This window comes from Amblyomma americanum, chromosome 10 (assembly GCF_052857255.1).
Source record: "Amblyomma americanum isolate KBUSLIRL-KWMA chromosome 10, ASM5285725v1, whole genome shotgun sequence".
Lineage (NCBI taxonomy): Eukaryota > Metazoa > Arthropoda > Arachnida > Ixodida > Ixodidae > Amblyomma > Amblyomma americanum.
This window is the reverse complement of record NC_135506.1, coordinates 25,678,131-25,695,421: the sequence shown is the minus strand read 5'-3', so window position 1 is coordinate 25,695,421 and position 17,291 is coordinate 25,678,131. Positions and strand designations below refer to the sequence as shown.

At 43.8% G+C, this 17,291-nt stretch overlaps 1 protein-coding gene across 6 annotated transcripts in view; it reads right to left on the bottom strand.

Annotated features, from left to right (window-relative positions):
• Creld (Cysteine rich with EGF like domains) overlaps nucleotides 1-14,592 on the bottom strand; it is a 29,441-nt gene extending 14,849 nt beyond the window's left edge. For 4 of the 6 annotated variants that reach the window (XM_077639914.1, XM_077639915.1, XM_077639913.1 and 1 more), the window contains exons 1-6: nucleotides 14,426-14,591; nucleotides 11,662-11,862; nucleotides 9,974-10,056; nucleotides 5,614-5,677; nucleotides 5,400-5,508; nucleotides 2,524-2,612 (exon numbers count right to left, since the gene is read on the bottom strand). In XM_077639914.1, the coding sequence (XP_077496040.1) occupies nucleotides 2,524-2,612; nucleotides 5,400-5,508; nucleotides 5,614-5,677; nucleotides 9,974-10,056; nucleotides 11,662-11,853 (537 nt within the window). In that variant the 5' untranslated portion in view covers nucleotides 11,854-11,862; nucleotides 14,426-14,591. Of the gene's footprint in view, nucleotides 1-2,523; nucleotides 2,613-5,399; nucleotides 5,509-5,613; nucleotides 5,678-9,973; nucleotides 10,057-11,661; nucleotides 11,863-14,425 lie in introns of all 6 variants that reach the window. The other 2 variants (XM_077639911.1, XM_077639912.1) reach the window with 1 other exon arrangement.
• Between the last annotated feature and the right edge of the window lie 2,699 nt (nucleotides 14,593-17,291).

Genomic DNA, 17,291 nt, shown 5'->3' with positions numbered 1-17,291 from the left:
TTTCAGCAAATGAAAACACAGATTAATTTTTATAACAGCTACGTGAGGACTTGCTTCCATATATCGTACAAATGAGATGACCTGCAGTAGCCTTCGCACTGACACATATATAAGTGACGTTGGTGCTAAGGTGTACCTTGTACTAATGTGCAGAAATAGCAGCGATGTAGGTGATGGAGCAGTTTAAACTCAGACAATGCAATACAGAGCCTGAAGTATGAAGAATAGTCATTCAGATGCATTATAGGGCAAGTTGCCTTATGCCTCAAGTAAAGTAGAAGGAATAACGCAAAGATCGAAATGACGTGGCATCATGTCCTGGGCAATGTTCAGTACTGCATCTGGATCACTCTTTTTGTACGTTGTTGTGCAGTTCCTTGTAACCCACCTTGAGTGAGAGCAGACTTCTCACTTAATTGAAGCACAGACGATATGCAACAGGCTCGCGGTGTCCTAAAAGCATTTGAAAAAGATGCAGCCTCAATAATAGACAAATTTCAATACATTCACTGCATGTCTCTGTGCTTTCTGCCAAGGCCATAAACCCAGAAATTTTCGTTGACTCATTGCTGTGCCCAAAATTGTAGTGAATTTGGTGCAATTGCGAAGAGTAACCCCAGTGTTGTTTTTATCAGTTCTTTACACGTAGCATCTTTGAACCCAGTGTTGTGTATACCAGCGTGTCTTAGCAGTGCTCTTCAATGGTAACACTTGTACAGCACTTTGATAGGTTGAAATTTCTTTGTTCCCACAAGAGACTATGCACATAAAAAATACAATACAATTTCGAATTAGTTGCATAGTGCGATCTATGGTACGGTGCGGTGCAGTGTGGCGTGAAAAGCTTTTCATGTGGAAAATTGCTGCGTAAATAAACAAGCCTGCCATCTCAACATCTCACTGGCAAGTACTTCACATTTTTACAAAGAAGTCACGAACTGCTGCAATATACTTTTGCTATCCTCCGGATTGATTGGTCCTTTCAACGTGCACTGACATAGCACAGTATGCAGGTGCCTATCATGTTTCACCTCCAATAAAAAATGACCACCATGGCCGGGACTGAACCCAAGTCCTCCAGCTTAGTAGCCAAGCGTGCTAACCGCTGAGCCAACACGGCGGTGAACATGACAGCCTAAAGGCCCTGAATTCACTTTTCAGGTTCTCACCCACTTACAAGGGGCACACCATAATGAAATTACCTGCTCCATATGTTTAGGCCCCTTGCTTTTAAGGTCTGGCTCTCCTTCAATATATATTCCAGCATGTGGGACTCTTAACACTGCTAATCACTAAATGGTCACTGAAACTCAAATTTCCATCGTCATACAGGCACATATGGCCACAACAGCAAAATGTTGTAAAGTGTAAATTTTTCGGTTTAATGTCCCAAAGCAGCACATGGGCTATGAGGGCCAACATAGTGAAAGGCTCCAAATTAAATGGTCCTTTAATGTGCGCTGACATAGCACAGCATACAGGTGCCTGTCATGTTCCACCTCCAATAAAGCATGGCCACCATGGCTGGGACTGAACCCAGCCACAGACAGTGCAAGAGACATGGCTTCAAAGCAAACCCATTGGGCTGCACATTTTTGACAATGGATCTGCCTTCCCTTGTTAGCACAGTGTTGTGCCCAGGCGGCAATGCCGGTAGGACACCTAGCTGGACCTGTTTGCCATGAAACGATCATAAATAGCCTCTCACATAGTATGGTCACCTTGGCCTATGTTTTGTGTATAACTGGCAGCCTGAGCGACCATCTCAAGAAACAGGGAAAGAGTGCTGACCATACAAGACCTCAATTTGTGCCGTGTCTTTGGATTGCTCTCTCCTGTTTCTTTCATGCCACCGCCAGAACAAAGACTGGGGTCACTTTCCATGTTACTTGAACAAAAATGCAACCAGCACCGAGGCATGTCCCCATGAGTTTGGATGCCATTGCAAGAGAGTACTACTCGCACAACTCATGTAAGTAAACTCATGCCAACGTGTCGGGCCGCCTGACTCGTGCCTGTGGCTGTGTCATATGACAAACCAAGCGAAAATGGGAGTACCTGGAAAACCTTTTGTCTATTTAGACAGGGCATCACTGACGTGTATCAGCTTCCTCTTAATTCAGGCGCTCAAAACGTTGGTTTCGTACCACGAAGCTCTTCCTTTATCTGCAACCTCGCATCTCTGGTTCCTTGGGTAAGGCATCCAAGATATAAACCCCAACAAAGACACTACCACAGTTTCAACAGCAGGCAGAAACTGTCCTAAGTGACTACGCTCGACTAAATGCAATGGCTGTTTCCAATATACACCATTCCAGGCTGCAGATTAAGTAGCTGTGGTTTCATGCACACAGGTACTCACAGTGACAACCAAGACCAGCACATATATTACAACCTGTAGCCAGTTCACACTTCATGCCTTGAAACTTCCCACTGGTAATTAGTTAAAATGCAATCAATTAATTTCTAATCAATTCATGCAAAAAAAAAAATGGCGCTGGTGGCATGTAGCCAAGTACGCACTTTGCACCTCCCATGGCCGCCACACGGGTTCTCGGCTCCCCCCGTACATGGATCGCAGTTGGGCCCATAGTAGTTTTCAGGACAGCAAGCTGCATTGGAAAAGGAATGCATCCAAAACGACATTATCAACTCAATTTCTTTCAAACACCATTGAGCCAACTGACAACAGTTCAGCAATACGTTTGGATACCTACTAGTACAAGCATATATTTGTTTAAATAATTGTTCTATATTACTAGGTGCAAGAAGAAGCCCATTCTCAAGGAAATAATAGCGGTCCACATCTGGCTCATTTATAGCAAAGAAAACTTGACAGATTTTGCCTCCAATAGAAACATGCACCCGAAGAATGACAAAGAATGACTGCAGAGCAAAAAAAGAAAGGACAAAGGATGGAGCAGAGCCAAGGCTGAGTGTTTTGATAAACAATTCAGAAGGCACCATTCATCAAATTAGGTTGTGTAAAGATATCTAACGAGCCAAGCCGGGAGATGCACTAACATCCATTGCTGATATCATATTCAGTCACATGATTTGCTCTGAGGCGCATGCCCTTCACTTACCATATTTGCATAAACTACTTGCATCACGGCTGCTGCACTAGCTGGCCATGCTTTCTTAGCAGGCCGTATGAGACAAACCATGCCGTGTACTGCTGCTTAGAAGTGTTTTTTTTTTTAAGTAACCATCCAAAATGATGGGGATGGGGAATGGGGAATCTAGCGGGATAAAAATGAGCACCGACCTTTGTTTAAGGTCACCTTTTTCTCCTTCTTTTGGTGAGCTAGTACAGAGCTGCAGGTCGATCTACTTATATTCGGAAGAGACTCATATGTGGCACTACATGCTGATACTAAAATGACAGCTGTCATTGCTGCTGCTGTCATCATTCATAGCAAAGGTACACTCATGAATATTAATGTCCACTGCAACGAAGCGACTACCAATTTACAACCCTCGTAATTTCTACCATTCCATTTGAATGTATGTTGTAATGGAATATTCATTAAACTAAGTTATGTGAATGGCAGAGATCTGAGTATCCGCTGAAACTGGACCTGTTGTCACGTGACGAGATTATACCGCATCACCTAATATGAGCCACCCAGTAGATGCCTTTCCTGCAATGCATTTCATGCTTGAATTTACGGTCAACAATGAGACAAGTTGTCAATATTAATGCAATAGTGTTGGCTCTCACTGTGCAGAAAATCCGGCGTTGGCGTTGTGAATGAAAAAGCAGGTGGCCCATCGCCACTTAAGTCGTGTGACCTTGTGATGTCGTCACAACCTGCCCACCATGACAGGTGGCAACCTGCCCACTGGCTTGAGTCAAACTGCCCACCGGCTTGTGTCAACAGCTCATCGTGGCACGTGGCAGTTAAATTAATGGTTGGCCGCAAGAGGTTGTTTGGGCAGAGCAACGTGGGTCTGACAAGCCACACTGGTGGCTGTGTTTGAAACAGCCACCGGCCAGGACAGTGGCGCATTGCTTAACCACTGCACCACTGCTAGTAGAATGCATCTTGAAACCATGCAAAAAAGACAAGGGATGAGGAAGAAACCAACAGGACAGAGCGCGGAACTTCAACTGGCTTATTACAACAGTGCGTCACATTTATACAATCATCGTAATCACACTGTAACCTGACCAACAATCATCACGTAACACTGGTGCGCAGGCGTGTGCGGGCCATCATGCTACCCAGATATGAAAGCTCTTCATCAGACAAGTTTCCCGATGTTTTGCTGAAACACGAGTCAGATTCCTTCTTAATACAGTAGGCCTCGTACACTTCTCTGCTTAGTTCAGACCCGAACTTATTCAGGATAGCATGATGTCCCTTACACGCCTGCGCACCAGTGTTACGTGATGACCGTTTGTCATGCTACAATGTGATAACGATGACTGTATAAATGTGACACACTGTTGTAATAGACCAGTTGAAGTTCCGCACTCTGTGCTGTTGGTTTCTTCCTCGTCCCTTGTCTTTTTTGCGCGGTTTCAGGATGCATTCTACTAATAGTCACCAACTAGCCCGTCTCTCTCTATTATACATGCACCACTGCATCAGGAGTGGTATGAGGACCCCCCTCCCTCTATGAATGTCTGTGTCTGCGAAGCAATATGCAAAGAGGACTCCAGGCTGCTAAAGGGACCAATCAAAGTTATCAATCATGTCATACCATATGCTAGCTGTTCCGATTAGCTCAGATGATAGGGTGACTGCTCCAGTGAAGCGGTGGCCCCGGGTTACAAATGTACTCCACCTTGGGGGATTCCCCTAAACATTGACCAACCCTTAAGGGGGTTGGGGGGTGGGGGGGGGGGGGGGAGGGCGGGGGGGGGGGGGGGGGGAGGGGGCTTAAGTGTCCCCTCGATTTTTTTTTGTTTGTTCCCACTCTTTGAAGAAAGAGGGCACCATAAACATTTAGACATGTTTCACTGTTACTTTTTGCAGCTGCTTTGCACATAAATTTCTCTGCGACAGTTCCTAGCAAACTCCAGTGACAACTTAGCCCCCTTGGTATGCTTTTTTTCTACCTGTCCGGTCTGTGTAGTGCTCGCAATTCTTTTCTTCAAAGCAATTCCACCAGCCAACTTGCTCCTTGCTTTTGGGTACCTCTGTGAGTAAGCTCTCAGAACGGCAGCAAGCGGCATATCCCATCAAGTTAAAAGGTTTTACATTTCTAAATTAAAGCAACTTGGACTGGAAAAGCACCAGATAGAGTAGTATCAGTGTTTTATGCAGGTGAAAAAGGAACAGCTGGTTGAGGTGAGCTACTTATAAGCTTTTCAAAAATAGTGGATTCGCTACGAAACTGTTCAAGGAAAAGCCCCGGAAGCACGCTCAAGAGAAGATGAGTGCTCCCACCTTTAGCCTGGTCAATGCACAGGAACTTGTGCAGATCGGGCTCATTGTCCTGCTGCTCAAACCACCAATCTTCCAGGTGGTGTTCGTACTGTTCAGCCAGGTTTCTGCACTGTGAGCACATTCAAAGAGAAAATGAAAGATAGGTTCAGTTCGCTGACTGTCCAAAGGAAAAAAATGTAAAGCGACGAGAACGCGATTTTCTAGCCAGCCTTACGTGTTCCTGGCCCTTGACGATCTCATGGCATAGGTGTTCTTGGATTTCGATAAACCTGATCTCGCTGCAAGGTAAACCAAAGCCAAAGATTAATAGCCACCCTCTAGAGGTGCTTAAGACTGCAATGTCATCTGACTCCCACCATAAAGGCATAATCAATCAATCAATCAATCAGGTTTATTTCACATCAAGGATGTGGGGAGCGGGGACAAAAAGCCTATAGAGGCTTGACGGAGGTCCCCGCCCCCTACAGCAACTACATTGTGCACAAAAACCCACAATCACACAACGGTACATTATATGTTATGCCTGTGACATATTTAAAACAAAAGCACATTGCATCGAAAATAAAGCACGTTCAGGGCATCAAAAAACACATAACCATCAAACATATCACGTAAAGAGGGAAGGCATAAAAGCAGGCTGAGTTAGTACACTAAAGAAAGAAACTATATGCTGTTACTCTTCACTAATTACAGTTTTTCACAAATTGTTTAAAATGGACGGGATATTATAGGACAGCATTTGTCTGCCGTAGTTAGTTCGCGTTCGCGGTAAATACCAGTTGTCTCCGATGCGCGTATTGTAGGGGCGTTCTCTGCATGTTAGTCGAGACAAATCAGCGAGAAATGCAGTTCCTTGATTAATATTTGATGTGTACTTTTTGCGGAGCATAACAGAGTACAATTGCACAATAGGTACAATGTGTAATGCCTCAAAGACAGGTTTGGTGTGTACATCATTTGGGATGTTGTTAATTGCACGAACTGCTTTTTTCTGTAGTGCATGGAGTTTTGTAATATTGGAGACAGTGGTTGTACCCCAGACTAAGAAACAATAAGTTATAACACTGGTGAACAAAGAGTCGTACAAAAGTTTTTTTATGCATTGTGGAAAGTAGTACCGAAACTTGGACAGGATACCTACTACTCTTGAAATTTTGGCAACTGTATTATCAACATGAACATCCCAAGATAAGTTCTCGTGGAATGTGACACCAAGGCTTTTAACGGAAGAGGAGACGTGTATTTTTGATGAACCGATCGATAACGTTAACTCAGAAACAGACTTATTACGGGGTCTAAAAAGCACAGCTTTTGTTTTGCTTATATTGATATTCAGCGAATTGGAAAGTGACCAGTGGTGTAGCGAACGTAGGCACCTCGTAGCATTTACTTCCAGACTCGATACACATGGTGCCCTGAAAAATAGGCTGGTGTCATCAGCGTAGATAACAAAAGTTGTGTTAGGGTCAATGTTTACAATATCATTAATGTAGAGATTAAAAAGTAGCGGTCCGAGTATGCTACCCTGGGGTACGCCGGCAGCAATATGCTTGGGGTCAGATAGTGTGTTATCAATCACAACCTGCTGAAAACGGGCCTCTAAATATGATTTAATGATACTATAAAAACAACCTCGGAAGCCATATCTGTCTAGTTTTAGTAATCAGGTTTCGTGATTAACGCGATCGAACGCCTTAGAAAAATCTATAAAAATGCCTAGTGTTAGTTCTTTGTGTTCGAAAGATTCTAAAATCAGCTCCTTCTGTGTAAGAAGAGCGGTCTCAGTGGAGTGTAATTTCCTAAATCCATGCTGACTGGGTGTGATCAACTTATGCTTTTCGCAAAAACCTAGAATCCTGCTATGTAACAGCTTTTCTAAACATTTGGAAAATAACGGGAGTATAGATATCGGACGGTAATTGGATAAATTGTTAGTATCCCCTCCTTTATGAATTACGATGACCCTTGCAGTTTGCATCCTACTAGGAAAGGTGCCCTGGGCGAAACAGCAGTTAAAGACATGGTCTAAGATAGGACAAAGGACATCAATTGCATGTTTGAACGGTAGGATCTGGAACCCATCCACGTCCTTCGACTTGCTATTTTTGAGGCTATTAAAGCATCGCATAATCTCGTTTTGGTCTGTTGGAGCCAGGAAAGCGGTAAACGAGTTTGACTGACCAAGATATCTCATGCAGGTAGGGTCATGAATAGTATGCGCAACAGACACAAAGAAATCGTTAAAAGAATCAGCCAGCTTTTTTCCTGATAACGTCTCATCATCTATCATGACTTCCAGTTCATTAATGCTCTTGGATGGGTTAATAATGGTATTAAGTTGTTTCCATACCTTATCACTTCGCTTCAGAACATCCTTGTTGAATAGATTATGGAAGTACTCTTTCTTTGCCTGACGCAGAAATGATGTCACCTTGTTTCTGTACGCCTTAAATATAAGAAAGTCATCAGTGCTTCTATTCTTAATGAAACAATTATAAAGGTAGTTTTTGTGTTTTATCATCTTTAAGCATTCTTTGTTTATCCATGGCTTACGAGCACTCTGTGGTTTTCTGGTGCTTCGATATGGGAAGCATTCAATATATACCGGTTTTATGATGCTTATAAATATATCATATGCTTTGTCAGGATCTGTAACCTCATAAACTGGACTCCAGTCTATTTGCTCAAGTCTAGACCGAAAGCGTGTCAAGGTATCCTTATTCACTAACTGTCGCTGTTGCGGAGTAGTTTTATTGGACTTTGTTATACGACTATCTATGAAGTAAAAAATCGGTAGTTGATCACTAACCTGGCCAGAGATAACGCCAGACACGATTGACTTGTCATGCAAATTTGTAATGAAAGCATCTATTGAAGTTGCAGTCGATGTGGACAGGCGTGTTGGATCAATGATGGCATTAATGAAACCGTTACAGTCTAACAGGTTATTTATTTGACGCTGCTGAGTTGAGGGTGTAGAAAAGTCTATGTTGATGTCGCCGCCAAGGACTAAGTAAAATCTGTTTTCTGTTATCCATGTTAAAAAAGTGTCAAGAAATGAAAGAAAGTTTGGGATACTACCACATGGAGGTCTGTACAAAACAGAAAAAATGTTCTGCCCAGCCTTTAGAGAAAGTATTTCAAAATCTTCACATGATTTAGTAAAGTCAGGAAGAACTGAACACCGAACGGATTCCTTTGCAGCTATCATTACTCCACCGCCTTTTTTGTTTGGGCGGTTTAGCACGTATGAGTTATAATGCGGCATGATAAGGGCTTCATGATCAGTTCGGTACCAGGTCTCAGTGAAAAATATTATGTCAAACTCGAAATCAAACAAGCCAAGAAATGCGATTATTTCATCCTCTTTACTGCGCAGAGATTGTGCGTTAAGATGAAAGAATGACGTTACTTTTTTGTTTTTTGCAAAAAGGCTATTGATATCTGCAGGTAGAAAGAACTGGGAAGCCATGCCTAATCAAAAGGGAAATCTCAGTAGGCGCACGAAATCTTTAGACTATCTTTTCCAGGTCATTGACGCAATCGATCCGGACCACTGACGAAGTTACATCCTTCTTAGCAAAGATGCGGCCATTCCTCGTCCACGCAAACTTCCATTGCTTATCTTTCTTACGAGCAACAGTGAGTCCCATCAGCTTCTTGAGTGAAGGGCACAGGTGCTCATTTATATAGACAGGATTTGCATCTTCATCAGGGTGCCCAAGATCGCTTGTGGTAATTCTTTGTTTTCTGGCTTTTTCAAGGAAGGCGTCGCGTTTTGAGCGTTTCTGAAACTGTAGCACTATGTTCTGGCACGAAGAGGTTTTAGTAGGCACACGGTGGCACACTTCAATGTCGTCGGATGTCACGGGTACATTCAAAACCTCCCCGATCCTCTCAATAACCTCAGGAAGGTTTTCCTTCTCGGTTACCGGCAGGCCAGTGATCTCTACGTTTCGGTTCCTGGAATATTGTTCCAAGCTGTTGAGCCTTAGTTCACAGTCAGACACTTGACTTTGTAGCGCATTACGGTCAGAGGTCAACGCGGCATTTTCAGCCCTTAAGGATTTGTTTTCTGCCTTCAGCGCAGCACACTCATTGACCATGTCATCGTATTGCTTGCTACAGTAATCTATACTCTGTGAAACTTCTTGCAGCTCCTTCCTCAAGTCACGTTCAAGAACGCTTCGCAATGCCGCAATGTCCTTCGCAAGTTCTTTCCTTAATTCATCCCGTAATTTCTCAAGTTCGCTAGGCATGGTTCACAACAGCTGTCTTTCCCTGAATAATAGGCACAAAGAGGTCACAGATCCACGTCACCAAATGGAACAAACACAGCATGCCTGCTGTCATCTCTCAATTGATGCTCAACACATACACGCACTAGATGTGAAGTTTTCTCTGTAACGTATGCATCGTTACAATGCATTGTGAATGGACTTGAGAGAAGTCATTATTTTTTAAACGCTTACAAAAAGCACATCTAGTTGTGTACAGCCATTTCCTGTGTAAAGCGTTAACATTTTATTTCAACGCCCATTCAACAAAGGTTTGGATCGCACACTTTCCCTCACCTTTTCGAGTACTTCCCCATGTTTTTTGCTTCCCAGTCAACGTCTCCTCCATCAAAGCGGCTCCTTTTTGTTCGCTCAATACCCTGTGAGACAGCGGAGATATGAAGTGACAAAACTGAATGCACCATAGGCAGGTTCAAAGTTTGGCCCTCTAGAAAACAAACCTATTACACTGGTTTTGTCAGTCTGAAGAACTTAAAGTGAATGCCACATTTGCAATCCCAAGCTCTGTTAGAAAACAAGGAATGCATAAAGGGATTGATAATTGAATTTTAGGAACCCAAATTAATTTGCCTTGAAAGAAAGACTAGGTCCAAGGTACCTAATTTCATGATTATCAGCTGGGCGCCCCACTCCAGCTGTAGTGTACATAGTGTTGTGCACGTGTGCTGTCCTTCCTTTATTATGGACATAACAGGCGTCCAACCTGTATATATATTATTGTGTACGTAGAATATTTATGTATAGTACCTCTCCCCCTATTCTTTCTACCTGTCCCCTCACCTCTTTCATTTGAAAGTTGAAAATTGGTTTTTGGGGAAAGGAAATGGTGATACTGCTGTCTCCCAGAGATGAGGACACCTGAACCAGTAAGAAGGAATAAAGGAGGGAGTGAAAGAAGAAAGGAAGAAAGAGGTACTGGAGTGGAGAGCTCTGGAATAATTTCGACCACCTGGGGATCTTCAACAAAAGCTCCATGGCCAGGGCGGCGAAGCTGTAGCCAAATGACATTTATAAGTCACCTGCAGCGGCGTGGCGAAGGGGAGAACATCGCGGGGCGCTTTCAGTGGTCGCTTCAAGGCAATAGAAGAATGCCTGAATTCTCACATCGAACAGGGTCCCGGTGTCGACATACGGGCACCTTTGCGTTTCACCTTTCTCTCTTTTATTTCATTTCTCCATTCTGCCTGCTACCCTCTTTACTTCCACTGCCTCAGCTCAGGTGCCTCCTAAGCGATGGCAGATGCCAGGGCTGGCAAAATTTTTTTTCTTCCTTTTTATTATTATTTTATCAATAAACCGCTGCTACTACTACTACTACCCAATTTCACAATGGTTCACCATAAAAAAAAAAAACCTCACAGAGACTTATTTAGTCAGAGAATGCGTTCATTTTTATGCCCCTGATTCTGCAAACCACTTTTATTTTTCCCATGAAAACATACACAAAACACCATAACCTATATTAAAACACGAAAAAGGAATTTCAATTTAAAAAAGAAGCACTGTATATTTGACAACATCGTTTCACCACATAATATATTGCATCAGCTTGTTTATGCAATTACCAATTAAAAACTACAATTACAAATTACCTTTTCATTGGCATTACCGTGACTGTTTCAGCTAATATGAGGTAAGATCTTTCCATTTCCACCACAATCTCCTAACACCTTTTGGTCAACTGTTAGTCTCTTTAAACAATGTTTCAGCCCTAACATCTAAAAAGAGCAGTCAATGAAGTTAGTGGTTGAGGCTATGTGGGGCATTTGGCAAATGTTTGTAAGCATACAAAAGAATGCCACTCTCGTTAATCAATGCTGCATTACTTAGCATAAAAAAGCAAACATCAAACATTTCCTAACTGGGGTACTAGAAACAACGCAAACTGACAGGCTTGTTACAAAGGCTAGCGACCATAAGAGAGATGTACACGACAGCATTTACAAAGAGGAGGAATAACTCACATTCTTGAATGTCTTAACCACTGTTTTGCAAGCCTGGCAAGCAGGCAGGAGGTCTTTGCGAACTACACGCTCGCCTAAGTCGCTGATATCGATGGCAGTTGCAAACTGCACTTCCCCCCTGCAGAAAGCGGCCAAGCCAACGAGAAGAAGCCCCAGTGTATAGAGGAGAGCCGAAGCCCGAGTCGAAGCCATGCTCGTCACCTGCAAGACACAAGTGGAGACAGTTTATAAAACTGCCGCTCAGATCTGCTAATGGACAAAAAGTGTAAAAGCATGAAGGCAAAAAATATTTCATTTTGGAATTTTCAGCGGCATAACGCATAACATGTGCCCTACATGATCCAAATAAATTTCCCCTTATGATCCTATCAAGAGTAGAATTGGCAAGCATTCTTGTGCCCACTGCAGGTACAATGTAGGAAATCATGCAACTGACCGGCTCAGTAAGAGACAACAAGGAAATAGCCTACATCTAGCATAATATGTAAGCTGGTGCTAGTCGCATATTGTGCATGCATTCAACGTACCTTTTACGATTGCTATGCATAAGTATTTCAATGCTTTCAATTCATTTATTTTACCCCCGGCATTCACATCATAGATGAGGGTCACCTTAATACCACCTAGCATCTTACGGGTTTATGACATACAAAATATTTCAAGGCAGAGTTCAAAACGTGATATCAAGGAGCAAAATTAAAAACAAAAACATAACGGAACTGAACTGATCTCTGTGGTAGGCGCCAAAATATGTCACTGCCTGAACCTATTAAAATCATGCCATAAAGAGTTACTAGTAGTGCAGTTCGACCAGGCAGCTGAGAAGCAGAAACTCAGCTAAATGAATGGTTTGTCCACAAAGGACCACAAACGAACTCTGACACAGCCACAGGCTAGCGGTTCTCTACATGCCATGACATAAGGTGCGAAATGCAAAGGCAGATCCGGTGTCTTCACATCTTAAGCTTGCGGCACTGAAAAAACTTGAAACAATGGGGAATAAATGCATGACCACAGCATAGTTCGCCAGCTATAATTTCCTGTAATATCTTTCATTTTTCTGCACGGCTTATTTAGCCCCTTAAACATGCCAATTTTATTAAGTGTAATAGAATAATATCCGTGCAATCTGTGTAATACGATAAGCAGTGGAATCTTCCACCATCTATTACACAGAGCGGAAAGATTTTGCTTTAAAATACAGCGCAAGTGCAGCACACAAGCTCAATACCAGGTGTACAGGGCTTGAGATGGAGAAGGAAAGAAGGAAGAAAGGAATGGTTAACAATTTGCTACCCTGTACTCTGGGGAAGAGAAGAGGGCACATAAAGAGGAATGAAAAAAATTAAGAGAGCTCAGTTAAAATTAAGAATGTTAAGTAAAGCCATTAAGGTTCCCTGACCAGCCCAAGAAGGCCAGTGTAACCATACTGCTTTGAAGTCGAGCACAGGTTAATCAGGCCGTTCGTGCACATAGTTCAGCATCTTTCGAGCTGCAAGCTTAGAATAAAACACATCCACTTAATACAACATTCCTCTAGTAGAATGCTCCTGCGAGGTAGTCGATTCATTTTCAAGGAAGGTTAGAAAGTGTGCAGAAGGGAGTGGACAGGAGGAGGAGCGCCTGTGGTGTCGTATTCGTTTCTCAACCTTTTGTCCTCGTCCTTTTGCACAGTTTCTAACCATCCATGAACAAAAATACTTTTTCGACAGCAGTGTGTTAACAGGCCTAGCTTGCAACCAGATCTGGCGTACGTGCAAGGCAGGTGCACATTGCACCACAATTCAAAAGAATAATGGTCATCTACTATCTACTCATCATCTTCTGATATGCAAAATATTTGTCATACAAAATGCCTCAGTTTTCTCGGCGATGGCCCATTTTTTATTTTTATTTTCTTAAAAGAACTTTTTCGCTAAGAGAGTCCGAAAAATGAAACGTCACATAATCTGCCAATACTTCAAAGAAACACCACGCATCTGTTCACGATACAAGCTGAAGTCGGGATAGTAATCCAAGTCCGTCTCACTGATGGCGCACCAGTACATCGAACTGCTGCGAACTAAGCCACCTGTCAAGCAGCATGAGCCTTGGGCAAGCACACGTGAGGCCAAAACGCCGTTTTTCTGAGCATCTCGAACCATCAGCCCCAACTCATAATAGCGAAGAGCACACCTCGAAAATACCGCCTCCAAATATTCGTTCTTTTTTTTTTCCCCGACATTTTCAGTATTTGTAGCCAAAACCTCAAAAAATACAGTTCAAGTCTGATCAACAATTCGCGACGCCTACAATGTTTCTCAAGTTATTTGCCGCGCGCAGTCAGAACCGTTCTGTTACACCAAATGCGTCGCGGTTTCTGAACAGATCAGAAGGGTCGTTAGAACTACCCACTGCGAACACGGCTAAGTAGTTCTTCAGCTCGTGCATCAAGAGTTACTGAACCGCGTTTTGAGAGCTAAAATCTCCAAAACCGACAACGTCGTCAGAACTGCGCAGCTCAAAACTGAAAGCATGCCGATTACACAGAAATCCTCCCCGAATCTTCGAACCTCAGAAAACCTCTCACGCGCGTGTATCACAGCCACTTAGCTCTAACGCTTCACTAAAGAGCGACACCTTATTTGCGATCACACAAAAAACGAAGTCAGCTGCAAACTGAGACAAACCGGCGACAGACCCTCGCCGCTTGTATGCGGCGTTGAATGAATGAGTCGGCGATCGTGGGAATGCGAGTCAGGGAGAGTCCTCCCACATGACTTGCCTTCAAGCTTAAGATCAGGTGGCGTGTTCAGCAGCTTTCCAAGACGAAGTGAAGCGATGAGACCGCGTATTCTAAACTAAACGCAACATCGGCGACACGCAACATCTATGCCAAGCTCGGCAGGCCACCAATAACCGTTCTCCACGATTTTTTTTACGGCTGGCCGTGATGGCGATGCCGATTCTGCTTCGGCTTCGCCACCATAGCAACCATAGCTCCGTTGCAGCCGCTGTTTATCGCGCTTCATGCACCTTCGTGCAGCTGTTGTGCACATATCGGGAAATGCTGATACGAACATAGGCTGCATTCCGTATCCGTGTTATTTTTATTATTTTATAAGTGGAGATGAGATGAGTTGGGTGCGTAATGCTTCCGAAAACTAATTCAACCAAGAGCAGCACACATCAATTTTGAGTCAGTCACTCAATGTTTAAAATCTAATCTCGATAATGTTATATTGTGTCTGAACCCGTAAAGCACACAGAGTTAAACTGTCTGGCGAGAGTACAAGGTTCGTGTTTCATAGAAACGCTGCGCTTCTCAGCTAATGTCTGACCAAAGTTGGCTTCTCCGCACATAACGTTCGTATGCAGTGAAGACAACCATCCGTCTATGTCAATTGCAAGGTGTGTCCTATTGATGGTTTATTCGAATCGCGACTATAAAACTGCCTGATAAGATACGTTAATGGTTGGGGAGGTTGAATGTGTACTGTGAAAGAGGAAAACATGGGAAGAGAAGGAAAATGAATAGGCTCAAAGCCCAATAAAAGAAATGATGGATGTTTTAGCGTTGTTAGGCCAAATGCGAACTCTAGGTGCGTGAGCTCGCACTTCGGTTTTCACTTCGGTTTCGGTTCGATACGACAGTGGTGTGTTCTGGATCCATTGCACTCGGATGGAAGTTGATGAAGACGACGACACGGTCGACAACCAAAGCACAGCGCCAGAGCCTGGCAGTTAAACACGCAGGCTCTTCGGCTGCGACCATAACGTACGTAATGGTTTAATGCAGTGGCCAGCAAAACTGATCTGTTCGCGCAGCCGCGACTTTGAAACTTACTGGCGGCCACAGAGTGATTTGCCATAAAGTGTTTTGCATATTTGGCTATAAAAATTGCTGGCAGGTGGCAACCTGCACACCATGGTGGGTGGGCCACATGCCCGAGGCTTCGGACAAACATTGGCGAAATCTGAGATTGCGGATATTAGTGCTAGCGCACTTTTAGATCCTCTGGCAGTTAAACAGCGTAGCTGCTGTCATGTAACTGTGGAAACGCAAGCGCAGAAACCACTGTGAAAAATTTATCGTTCTTCAAAAAAATATTCAAGGTGTGATACATATCGCGACACAAGAGTTAAATACGCTGTGCCTTATTTTGAATGGGCGTTACATCTTGTTTTACGTCCTGGGAGTTTATTTTTAATTGAAGAAGCCGAAAACGCTAGCTACTATAAATTTTTGGAATTTCCTGTCTCATGTGACGTTCTCCTATCCAGGTGGCTCCGCTAGCATTGCAACCGTATAGTTTGAAAAATGGCGGAATGCATGAACGCATGGTGAAAGCGGCGTATGCGGTGATCGAATTTCTAGCTGCGAAAGGTGACCCGCCTATTGATATCCAGCGTCGCACGGGTGCCGTTTATGAGGAAGTCTACGGTGACGTTAGCACGGTCAAGCCGTCGGTACGGATTGTACACGCTGAAATCCTACACAAAGCCTGAAACCACGTGGCACGTGTCACCGAGCTGATTTTTCGAATTAGGCACCAAATGAGCGCAGACAGTGTTTTCATAACGCATCAAACATTGAATATCACACCATCAACGACCAACTTTGCACGGTTCCCGGTGTGCTCTAGTGCAGTCCATCGTCAGCTGACACGGCATGAAACAAGCATGACTGAGCACTTGCCAGCAAAATTCGGCTTGTTACGAAGTGAAGGGAGATGTCTCCCTCGCATCGTCACCAGAAATCATGGGCTCATCATCACGACCTAACAACTGAGCGAACTACAGCGCACGAATATGCACGTTATTCCAGCTCCACCTTTCCCAAAAAGTTGAAGACACGGCCATCAGTCACGTGGCAAAGTCATGGTCACAGCGTTTTTAACTATGATGATGTTGGGCAGGTTAATTCTTGGAACATCAGGCAAATGTCAGCTTTACGCGCTACGTGTGCAGATATTTACAGAAATTGCATGGACTACTGAGCAAAAATGTCTCCGGGACGCGTGAGCAGCCACTAAAGCGCATAGTTTCGTTATCAGGCCGGGGGCTCCAGACCAAACTTGTGGATGAGGAGGCTAGACTCGCGTGCTCTCATATGTGGTCGTGTAATCAAACAATCACAAGCAGAAAAGGCACCTGGGCGCCTAGGTCGTCAGTAACCCTTCGAGAGAACTTTCAATCGCGGTAATAAATCGGACAAGAGTTCGTCAGCTGAAGACATATGGTCACTAGAAAGCTCGGACCCGCAAAAATCGAGAGGCAAATGTTGCGCCAGAGGAACCGTAGTTCCATGATGCCTACTCTCAATCGCCTTGCAGCCCAAACCTCGCGCCATCGGACGTCTGGATGAGCCTTAAGATGAAGAAACATCTGACAGGTATGCACTAGACGTCCGAAGAACGTGTTCCCAATTCAATGAGCCGTCAGTGTCCTCAATGCTGCCTTAAATTTTCTACGATACCGTGCAAAGGCTACCGCACCGCCAATGACTGGGTACTTCAACGGCAAGTGTTGCGATGTACTCCTTTATTTGAATAACATCTTCCAGTTCAATGTACTACGTCGACGCCAAGTGGCGCGTAGAGAATCTTTGATACCAACTATTGTGTTAACTATCCCAGAAACAAAACACA